Here is a 12,406-nt window from a genome sequence, read left to right on the forward strand (position 1 = left end):
TACGCCTCCATTGCTGGTGTACCCTTATGGTCTCGTGTGGGGAGTGAGCACTGCACCTGGCCACGCCCATGCCATTTCAGAGCATAATCTCCGGTGATGGCATGACATATTCTCCACAGCAAACACTTTTACCCAAGGGGGAAGGAGTGTTGTAACGCTATAGAGGGAGCACACAAAATCAAACAGCTTGCATCTTCACAACCTACCTAACGAGGTTGCTGCACATTGGCACAGAATGGAACAGCAAGCACGGCACCGTGTATAAAACAGCCTTACATACCCTGACGCATCAGGCCCTCGGCAGGACTAATATTTACCTGACAATTGTAAGCTCAGCTGTTAGATTGTGCTTTACTGTATTCTCTGGTTAAGTGTGATTGTACTGATTCCTAATTCAAGCAGTGTCTCAGTGTATCCCTTCATGTGAAAGCAGAATAAAAGTCGGTTGGTGTGAATCGTGATGTTGTGTGTCTACAACATTATAATAAAAACCAAATTCAATTTTCTTTACTTCACTACTACACACAATCCCATTTGCATTTATTTTAGGCTACATGAAATATAAGGATTTCATTTTAACACATTTATTTTTGAAATACATGAAGTATAAAACAATTTCTAAAATACATTACTTATTAATAGCACAAACAGATTTGTATATTATGTTATTTTGTCTGGCACAGTTACTACTTCCAGGAAGTAATATATGTTTAAATACTATCTCACACAATAAAATACTCTTTTACATCCGATTGCACTTAAAACACAGCCCATGAGACTATAATCTTCATCTATATATATATGTATGTACTAAAATAAAACTATCAGCATGTGAAATTGCTGAAGTGACACTTTTACATAAAAAATAAGTCAGATTATTTTCAGCGTAGTTCAATGGACAGGAAAACACATTTGAACTGAAGGAAGTATATACTGCCAATGAAAAGAGCACTTTCAAAAGGAAAAACTTGCATAAGCTAATGTGTAAGCTTGACATAGCTTTCAAGGCACTGCCATCTTTTCACTCTCTCATTGCTCTTCCTCCATAGCAAATGTGATGTTTTTAGTTCCATAAAGTTTTAGGACTAAGACAGAGGAAGGTAGGATGTGGCAAAGGATAAGTGAATGATAAAGTAGACTGTGGATTGTGCTATACGTGGTAGGAACATTATTATTATTTCTCATATACAAAACTTAAATACAAATGAAGATGAGGGACATTCTAACCATTACATAAAAATAGACATATGCATGAAATATTGTGAGAACTAACTCTGTAAAATTTCTTACCATATGATATAATTCATTTCCTTCCATATAACACATATTTACATGAATCAAATATTTTATCAGTGATAAAGAACAGCTACTGGGATCTTGTTGCAAATCACAGAGTAATATTATTGTAAATAAAATTTACTTTGTTTTTGTCCAGACACACAAAAAACATGTCACAGTATTCAGGATATATATAAGAAATGAGCAACTGCACGTAGAAATGGTACTTCTAGTAGTTTGAGATTTCTATCAGTACTGATACTTCTTCTTCATCAGCACTGACTCCAATATTTTCAACATTTCATTTTGTATTTTTAAGGATATGAGAATCATGAGAATTACATGCTGTAAGCAAGGACTTTACAACACAAGGTATATGTTCCAAGTGACGATGTAGCTCATCAGGGATGGGATCACTATGGTGATAGTAATTTGTTGTCCCATCTCTATTAGTGAACATCAGCCCACTACTATTTGCATCAATAGTGAGTAATGTATGGTCCCTGAATGTGATTTGGATCTTTCCTGAAGAGAGCTGCAAAATAAAGATGTTCTCTCTTAGAGTAAGAATGGTATATTTTACTGCAATAACATAATACAGTTATGTAGCAACAAACACTCAACTTTCCATACAAGAATACAAGTGAAACCTAAGATAACAACACATATCAACCACACAATTTTTGAAATGTTACCAGTAAGAGAGAGAGAGAGAGATGGTAGCAATGGAGAATAAGATCATTATGCATACACCCACACAGCACACACTTCATTATCTAACACTCCATAAACTCTGCACTGATTTTTAAATTTAAATGAAAAACTGAAGTTCCTTTCAGCCATTAATTTAAAATGATATACAATGAAACACAAAATAACAATGGCCTCATAAAGAAAAATGTACATTATTAATTGAGTATTTTAAAACTTTAATACAGCATGAAATATGAGAAGGTGGAACGAGTCCACTTGCTTTCATATTATTTCTAATACAAATGGTATTCATTTTCTTTCTTATATTTGTACAACTATAGCTTGAAATGTCAACAAGATGAACTGTCCTCATGCGTATGCTGCTAAAAGGATAACTTAAATTTGTTGATTACCACAATACAAAAATTCTTTGTAGGTATATTTTATTTTCAAGGACATATTCAACATTTAAGGTTTCAAAATTTCAAACCCAGTAATATGTTTCTCATTTTTATACAGGATGATTAAATAAGAAAGAACAGATTTCAATTGTTTATTACAGACAAACTATAAAACATAGAGGAAGAGTCAAAGTCCTGACACAGCTGCACTGTTGTTTATTTGTAGCAACCAGGTGAGTATACCACAAGAGAAATTATTTTATGTGCTGGAATTTGTGTGAAGTCAATTAATAGATGAAGTACACCGTGCAGTCCAGCGTCGATTCAGCAAGAAGCACCTCTACACAAGCAGAATTATGATTGGTATACCAAATTCTTGTTAGTTGGTTGCATACGCAAAGGGAAGAGCATTGGTCGGCCATGCATGTCTGATGAAAATATCGAGCATAACTGAGACGTGTTCACAAGGAGCCCTCAGAAGTCCAAAACATGGGCTGGCTACCAGATCTGACACCTTACAATTTTTTTTCTGTGGAGGTACATAAAAAGACAGTATTTGTCCCAGCTACAACAACTACTCTTTAAAGACTGAGAAATCAAACTGCTGAAGTTGTCGATTCAAAAAACAAGGAAATGTTGATTTGTGTGTGGAATGAAATGGACTACTGTTTTGATGTTTTACAAGCAATGCATGGTGCTCATGTTTAGTGTATGATACAGTGCCTGTGTGAACATAAAACTTTTAACCTTCCTCTATTTGGTGATATGTGCAATGTGTTTCTACCTTTCATAATTTGTCTATAACAAACAAGTGAAATCTGTTCTTTCTTTTTGAACCACCCTGTATTTCATTTTAGTCTTTTTTGTCTTCTACATCTTTTTTCAAAATTTTATAGTTTGAAATGTGCCACATTCAAACACATTTTCACAAATAACACAAGTTCCACAATTTGTAGAAATTAAAATTAGGAAATCCGGCATTATTTTTCTGTAACTGTGATTGTTCTGTTGCTAAAAGTATATCTGATTACTGAGAAAACATGTTAATGAGAAATTTCAAATTAATATTTAGTTTCTGAAATACCTGTGGTGGGCTTTATTAGAAAATGTGGAATAAATTTGTCTGCCTAAAAAATCTGTCCATAAAAGTAAAACCCAACATTAACATTATTTAAAAAGTCAGACAGCCAATAAGTAAATTAAATAAACTTCATTTCTGAAATTGTAAAACAATAGTCAGCAATTTCTGCATTTAAACCATTATTAAAAATGTAACTACTCTGGTTTTTAAGATTTTATGAATAATTTGTAGAATATTTTCTAAGCAATTCTGCAAGAACTGTGGACAATGGCATATGCAGTCTTCATCAGCTTTACTAATGAGTCATTGGAAGTTGGTAACCAATAAGAGAGTCATGGACAAGTCTCCATAAACTACATATTCATGATCAGAACAGTCATTGTTAGTTGCCAATCATATGAATGGGTTTTTGCCTCCCTGTAGTTTTTAAATAGTAATGAACAATGAGATCTACAGTCTGAGCTTAATTTTAGAGTGAACTCTGAAAATGTGTAAAGTTTAATTTAAATATCTGCAGCTTAAACATAGTTAATCTAAATTACTACTATTATCTACTACATCACTAATATAGGTGGAAAGAGAACCTCAAGCAAAGCAAGCAGTTCAGTAACATAACAATTGTCTAGAGATAAATGGCAGTATTATAATACAGTTCTCCAATGATACTTAACAGATGAATAACACATCCCTTAAGAATATTGACAGAGGACAGAACAATAAATTCTGAAAGAAGTCTGTTTTAAATGATATATTCACTCTACACTCATATGTAGAAAAAACAAATTCAATCATGTGCCGGCATCTGTATCTACCCAAGACCTAGTTCTTTAACTACTTGGGAGATACTGTTGGATATTGCAGTGTTGACAATGTGTGGCTTTTCATTCATATGAAGTGATAAGTGCAGGGGAAATATAATGAGAGGAAGAATATTGCCACATAGAATCTGGAATCAAGTGCCAGTTACAAGAGCATGATCATCTTTATCAATCACACACTGGACTAAATTGCCTGACTCCGCAGAGGATATTGCTATTTGTACATGTATAGAATGTCCCAGTACATTGGAATATTTCATAAATAAGAATGTCCTAAAACTTTCTAGGAATCACAAATGCCACATGATAAATAACTGCAGATGGTGGAAATTGAAACAGTGACTGACATGTAGTCAACCAGTGCCTGTAACTGTTATATCACAGTGCATGATGCATAGCATGCGGGATCCCCCCTCTGCGAAACAGTGACCTGCTGTTTCAGACTGGACTATAGGTTCCTGGATCTGGATCTAATCTGCAGTTCCTCATATCATGACACTGACGTATTTTTATGTGCTGTTCGTGTTGCATGTCCTCATAGTCACTGTGAAGTTCAAGTGGAGTTACTTCCCTAACATTATTGCAATCACCAGATGAGTCTTCTTGCTTCTTGTACTGGAAGCCCTATCATTGACCTGGGATTCAGAATTACAATAGGACATTCAAAGGACATGGATGACATCTCTGTTCTTTAATTTCCTCAGTGTAGCATCATCATCCTTGGCGATATCTGAGAAGCATTTACAAGGTGGGGAAAACAAAACTGGCCCAGAAAAAAATTATAAGACTGAAGTGGAACTGACTCTTGTTAATGAAATGAAAACTGCTAATCACAGAAAACACTGGAAACTTCCATGTGTTGACTTCTGCCACTGGTTTCTGAATGAAGCAGAATGAGGAGTTTTGGATTCTCAGTTTTTCATATCTTCATATGAGGTATGGTTAAGCCAATCAGGGTTTGTGAATCCAGAGAACAAGTGACATTATGCATCAGGAAATCCCCATCAGTACTCTGAAGGGCCATTTTATAATCTCAAGATTGCTGTATAATCTCTCAAGATTGGTGTTTGGTGCACAGTGTCTGGTGTCTGCATTGTAACATTGTCCTTTCACCAAAAAATTAATGCTAATTGGTATGTCTGGAAACTGTTTAGTCCATATGTGGATCAACTCACAGAAGATGACTGACTGTATGGATATTTTTGGCAATGACAGAACAACAGCACACACAAGCTTGACAATATTGTCACATGTGCATGATGTGTTCAGTGGGGTGAGGACAATCTGCAGAGGTACTGCACTCACCCGGCCATCTCGATTGCCTGATTTATCTCCCTGTGATTTTTACCTGTGGAGCAAATTGAAGGGTCGAGTGTACTTAAATAATCCTCACACACTGCAAGTTCTATTGCAGGACACTGAAAACGCTATTGCTGCTATCCCTCAGGCAGAGCTGTTATGCATGTCACAGTTTGATAAATCAAGCAAAGTGTGGCATTGAAGTCAATGGTGGCCACTTACAGCATCTTCTGCGATGTTCATTTACAAGGGTCAATCCTGCTCTAGTCATACTGTAAATATTTTCTGGGCCAGTTTTACTTTGTCCACCTTGTACGATTCAGTTAAGAGCCAATGTAGCACCTTCATAGGTTTTATGATAGCCTGGCCCTGTGCATCGGTGTAAAAATCTGTACACAGTCACATGGATTGTAGTTCAAAGGACAGCATTTGCTGTCACATCCTTACCATGGGTATCCAAGGTCTTTATATATGCTAACTGTCTTGCTTGTTCAGTTCTAGTGACAAACTGTTTGATGTACTTATCCTGAGCATCATCACATTAAAATAGAAAGAAACTATTCATCATATTTAATCTTCTCATCTGTGGATGAGGAAACATAAAGAGTGATACCTATAGTATTTTACACTGTTGTGCTTGATGCAGTATTCCAGTCTCTCTGTTCTACATCAACCTACTCTCAGAGCATATCTATCAACTTCTTACAAAATTTTCCACGTGGCCATTTAGCTGCAGGTGGTAAGTAATTGTCATCCTATGAACAATAATACTGCATTGTCAAATTTCATCTGAAACCAGTCTTGACTGAATCACTTTTTTATGATCAGAGATCATTACATGCGGAGCTCCATCTTCAAAATTACTTCTACTAGAAACCAGGTAATTTCCAGAGAGTCACATGTCAGTAAAGCCTCAGTGAGGGCAGGGCACATGAGATAATAGAGCATGCTACTATTTATTTATTCTCATTTGTCAGCTTAGGAAACCTCCCCAAGAGGTCAATTCCAATCTGGTGAAATAGAGCAATTGCAGGAAGAATTTATACCATATGACTTGGGGGGGGGGGGGGGGGTAAGAGTACGTGTATGCTGCATCATAGCTTGGACCTCGCTGCACACTGCTGGTACATCGCACCTTGCTGGGAGCCTTGGTGCATTTACACTGTACCCTCATTGCTGGCACAGCTCTTTACTTGCAACCAGGAGTAGTCAACCCTGCAGCTGTTCATAACTAGCAGTGTGCATTTACCTGTAGTGGTGTGAAGCATAAAAGATATTCCATGCATCATCTGATGACAGTGATAGTGATTCGTTTGCTGTAATTTTGGTTATTGTCAAGGAGAATAAAAAGAGGAAGTACGGAGTGCATCCTATGAACGCTGAATGTCGTAAGTATGGGTCCTTTCACCAGTTCTATTGAAAGCTCAAAAAGTATCCAGAGCACTTCTTCAGGCAGTTGCGAATGTCACAACCTAGTTTTCAATATATCTTAAATATTATTGGACCAGAAATGGCTAAGCAGATGGTACTTCAATTTCTGTGGAGGAGCGACTGGTGCCAAATCTGCGGTAATACTTCACCACTTTTTATTTAATTCTACTTTACATACCACATCTAGCATCTGTCACATGTAGCCCATTTTCTTAAAGTCAATACATTGTCAGGTAAAACTGTGGTACTAACTTCAAACATGTCAAACCTAATGGTTAATGACAGATCCTCTTTAATATTTTTCTGTGAGATGACTGTAAATTACAAGGTTTCTAACAATTTTTGTATTAGCAAAAAATAATAATAAAAATAAATAGTTTTCTGACAGTTTTATTTTAATCAGTTCTAACATTAAAAGTGAAACAAAAATGAAAAAAAAAAAAAAAAAAAAAAAAAATTATCTGATCCCTTTTTTTAAGCACAACTCTAATGTGGGTCTGTGATATTTACAAAACTTGCTTCAGTCTCCCCTGGACAATCATCGTCTCTACCACAAGGTATGTCAATTGTGTGAAACCTGAGTGTAAAGTATATACATTAAAAGCTGTAGAGTGTTTGTCATGTCGCTGGATCCATGGTGGCTGCTAATGTTTAATGTGGATCTACCGAAACCTGTACGAGTTGGGGCTTAGCATGTGCGTTCGCACAAGAAGGTCAATGGCCAATAGTCATATTTTAACTATATATGAAGGTAGTATCTGTTCCCAAAAGAACAGATACCATTGGTAGATTAATCTGCCACGAGTAATGAGAGTGATGGGCAAACATCTGTAAGGCGCACTACGAATGTAGTGGTGTGGACATGTTGCGAATGTGGGTCTCACGAGGAGTGTGCAAAGGATAAGTCCCTGTAGGCGCACCATCCTCTGTGCCCTCGGTGGCTCAGATGGATAGAGCGTATGTCATGTAAGCAGGAGATCCCGGGTTCAAGTCCCAGTCGGGGCACGCATTTTCAACATGTCCCCAATGTCGTATATCAATGCCTGTTTGTAGCTAGGGTGTCGATTTAATTATAATTTCATTCTAGAGAAGCTGCATCGATGGTATCTGTCCTTTCGGAAACAGATACTAGTTTCATATATAGTTAAAATATGGCTACCCGGCCGTTGTCCTTCTTGTGCGAATGCACACGCTATGCTCCAACTTGTACGGGACTTGGTAGATTAATCTGCCACGAATAATGAGTGCGATGGGCAAAGATCTATAAGGCGTGCTACGAATGTAGTGGTGTGGAGATGTTGGGAATGAGGGTTTCACGGGGAGTGTGTAAGGGATAAGTCCCTGCAGGTGCACCATCCTCTGTGCGCTGGGTGGCTCAGATGGATAGAGCATCTGCCATGTAAGCAGGAGATCCCGGGTTTGATTCCCAGTCGGGGCACACATTTTCAACATGTCCCTCACGTTATATACCAGCGCCTGTTTGCAGCTAGGGTGTCAATTTAATTATCATTTCATTCTGTCAGAACTCTAACTTTAAGAAGCAGATGGGTAAATTTTTTCGTAGATCTAATGGACCTTTAATGACAGTGGGGACACCAAATCCTAAAGCAGAGTTTTTAGTGGACAAAAGAAAGGGCCACCACAAAGGACTTTACAATATTGATACATTAAAGAACTTCATATGACCTCAGGAGAATGTGATCCTTTGTACAGGAACTGAATTCCCTACGACAGCTACTATACATATATCAAGTTCAGCAGTAGCAATAACAAGACAATGAGTGTGTAATTGCTACACAGAGCAAAGGAATAAATCTTATAAAGCATTAAGCACAAAAATATAAATTACTTACAAGGACTATATTGTGTATTCATATGACTACATACATATGATTCACACGATAGTATGTGACTAATAGTGATGTTAAGATGCCCGACTACAAATGACTGATGTGTGACTACCAAATCTCTATAGAGTATGAATAAGGGAGTGTTAAGATCAATTTCTGGGGCCTTATCAGTGAAACTGTGACAAGTCAATTCTGTAGGGCACACTTACCACTCTTTGTCCTCCAGTGTGCCACTATTACACTACACACACTTCTTTTTATGTACAGATATAAGACACAAATGTAAGCACAGTACAGCCACAAGGCACGATGAAGAACGAATATTTTACTGGTCGGAAGAAGCCATTTACACTTTTGATGTCATGACTTGGAGGTGCCGTGGATGCCAAAGAAGAGGAGGTTATGACAAGAATGGCTAATGTTTTGAAAAGAAAAACACTTGGAATTACTTAATTACTTATGTACTTACTTCTTGACTTTGGGATACTAATGATCTGTCTGACAATGAGTCTGGTTATTAAGAGCTCAAATGTGAATGTTTAATTGATATGCTGAAAGTGTTATGGGGACTGTTAAATACAAAATTATTTTGAAAAGAAGTGGTTACGTGATTTCGTAGCTAGTGAGAAGCAAATGTAATCTTCCATTATCACAGCGCTTTCCTGCAACTGGTGATTAAGTTCGATGCAGATACGAGTGGCACTACATAGCAGGACAAACAACTTCAAAAAATGACACGAGTGTAGAAATGGAAATCTTAATGACAAAGGTAATTACAAACATACAAACACATGACTGACAGATCACATTCACAGAATTGGTACCCTGGTTAAGAACTCTCCAGCAGTGAATACCAGCATACAATTCCACATTACAGCAGACTTGGCAAAAAATTCACAGTTGAAAGAAATCAATTACATAAATTCAAGAATAGCTTCACGACTTGAACCTAAAAAAAGGATGAATAAACCCATAGTGTATGGAGTACCAACATGAAAGCTGAAAACTTCTCTCTGTAACCAATCAAAATTGGATGCATGTTATGTGGAATGTTTTATTCAAATTAGTTTATAGTAGCACATCCTGAAATACTTACTATTCCTTGTGAACACTACAGTCAATTTCTCTCTCTCTCTCTCTCTCTCTCTCGTGTGTGTGTGTGTGTGTGTGTGTGTGTGTGTGTGTGTGTGTGTGTGTGTGTGTGTGTGTGTACAATGGCACACATTTGCACATAACTGATAGCAGGAAAAACAACTGCAAGCCAAGAACTAAGGTAAAGGGATATTCCTACTAATGTTAGAGGATGAGGTGCTGCTCATGGGTTTGAGGGATTCTATGACAAGATATTGGAAAAGAGACATCAGGAGATTAATCAATCTTGGGTGAAAGAATTCTCAGAATGTGCAACATATTAGCAGGTCACCATCACCGATGTCATCATTGTCATCATCATCTACATCTACCCATCTACTCTGCAAACAACTGTGAAGTGAATGGCAGGGAGTACTCACTGTACCACTTATTAGGACTTTTTGATGGGGCTCATCAACAATTGTTGAAGATCTAAGTCTTCTCCAATGATGACAGTATGATTGGGGAACTTACCTACTAGTAAACTTAGGTTTTTTCTCAAGATTTCAGTTACATCTGAAAGTCATTCCGGTGGTTGATAGAAGGATCTGATTATAAGTTAATGCTCATCTTTGGTATTGAGTCTTGCCCAGACAATCTCACATGCAGTTTCAATTTATATCTCTATCTTGATGGATTTTAGTTTCTTGTCAACAGTGAGAAATACCATTTACCATTAGCCTATACTTTCGATATAGGCTTAAATTTACCGCAAATAATTCACTGCTATCAATTTTGGGCCTTGGCCAGTTTTCTGTACATAGTATAATGTGAGCTCCACAGCATTTTAGGAGTGCTTCAAATTTTTTGACACTTTACTGCCATTGCATCAGCAGTTAACCACTACGATTTTAATACTAGATCTTATGCTGTCACCTTTGGGTCCCCTACAGCTATCGTTATCTGGACTGGATGACAAGCTGCCTACTCTAAAAACCCTGTGTGCACCCTACACACAGTCAGCTACCTGGGTAGCAGCCTCTGATTGTAAAAGTGCACATCTGACCTGTTTAGAGGGACCACACAGTTCTTAACCCTATGGTGCAAGTTGAGGAAGTCACAGCTTAGATTGTCACAGAACATCCGAAGACTCTGGTTCAATCCTTCCACTTGTCTTAGAACTAGGAGGCCACGATCAGTACTGAGGCTATGCTGCAAATTGTGACCTTCACTGAAACTCCGTAGCAAGGCTAATTTTCTCAATCTTTTCTACGAAGTATGATCCAGACGATAAGCATCAATTGTTCCAAAGTGCGTCAAAATCTGCAATTGGTTGCACCTTGTTCCCTCACTTGCCAGCAGCTTAGCCTTTTCAACATGCTGAATGAGTCAGCGAATCACACTCACTCACTGAGTGCACCAATTTCCTTATCATTATGCACTGTATGTTTGAATTGCCGACACTTAATAGACTCCAACCATTTCTCATTTGCTCTCTCTTTATACAGCACACAACAAGTTTCCCAACAGGTGGACACTTCCAGACTTAGTTTTGGTTTCAGTGAAAGACAACACCTTCAACTTGTTCATTAGGAGGACTGGTATAACACACTGAGTTCTTTCTGGTCCTGTCTCCCTTGTACAGGGTGCCTTGACCTACTACTGACCTGCCACTCAGTCAAGTGGATGAATAGTGAGAGATCCTGTACTTACTGTAGTAGAGACAGGATCCAGAGGAGAGGATAGTTGTTCAGACACTTTGGTATCTCTAATACACGAGTCTCAAGAGCTCTCCCAACACACCAATTTGCACCAACTCCCAATCATTTGACAATAAACAGGGTGATTTCCAACTGCTTTAAATGTAAACTAAGTAACACCATGTCTGAGAACAATGTTCATAGTGGTACTGCGTTGTGGCTGGTGCCATGTTTTACGGAATAGTAAATAAATAACTTCAAAATAGCTCTGCTGATTCTCTTTTAATTTCTAGATATGTTAAGCCAAAAGTATTAATAATTCCCTTTAAGAACTGGAGCATTTAGTACAATGAACGGGGTTAGTTCTCAAAAGTATATGTTTGCAAGAGTTTTAAACTTCTAAAAACTATACCTATTTTTTCATGTAGTTATACAATAAAATTATGGAACAATTGTTTTTGAAAGACAATTCTGTTGACAAAAAGTATCTAAAATGTACAAATTATGTTTACAATTGACAATATAGTACAAGTTTTTTGTGGCACTTGCAAATGTTCGAAAATTCACAATATTTCACGATACACGTGAGTACTCACACAATCAGTGAACTAACAGTAAAATAAAATATCATAATTTCGAAATTCAAATTGGCATGTGAATCTGGCACACATGGCCTCACACAAAGGATAATTTGGGAGTTGGCTTGTGTAAGGAGCAGGCTACTCAAATGTGAAAGATAATAATAATAATAATAATAATAATAATAATAATAATAATGGCCAGG

The 12,406-nt window shown here is 37.3% G+C and overlaps 1 protein-coding gene across 1 annotated transcript in view; it reads right to left on the reverse strand.

Moving 5' to 3' along the window:
- Nucleotides 1-563: 563 nt before the first annotated feature.
- Nucleotides 564-12,406, reverse strand: part of LOC126175561 (serine/threonine-protein kinase PLK4) — a 237,778-nt gene continuing 225,935 nt past the window's right edge. Inside the window, exon 15 of the mRNA XM_049922415.1 lies at nt 564-1,813. Coding sequence (XP_049778372.1) covers nt 1,580-1,813 — 234 coding nt within the window. The 3' untranslated portion in view covers nt 564-1,579. The remainder of the gene's footprint in view (nt 1,814-12,406) is intronic.

The sequence above is a fragment of the Schistocerca cancellata genome, chromosome 3, assembly GCF_023864275.1.
Source record: "Schistocerca cancellata isolate TAMUIC-IGC-003103 chromosome 3, iqSchCanc2.1, whole genome shotgun sequence".
NCBI classification, from domain to species: domain Eukaryota; kingdom Metazoa; phylum Arthropoda; class Insecta; order Orthoptera; family Acrididae; genus Schistocerca; species Schistocerca cancellata.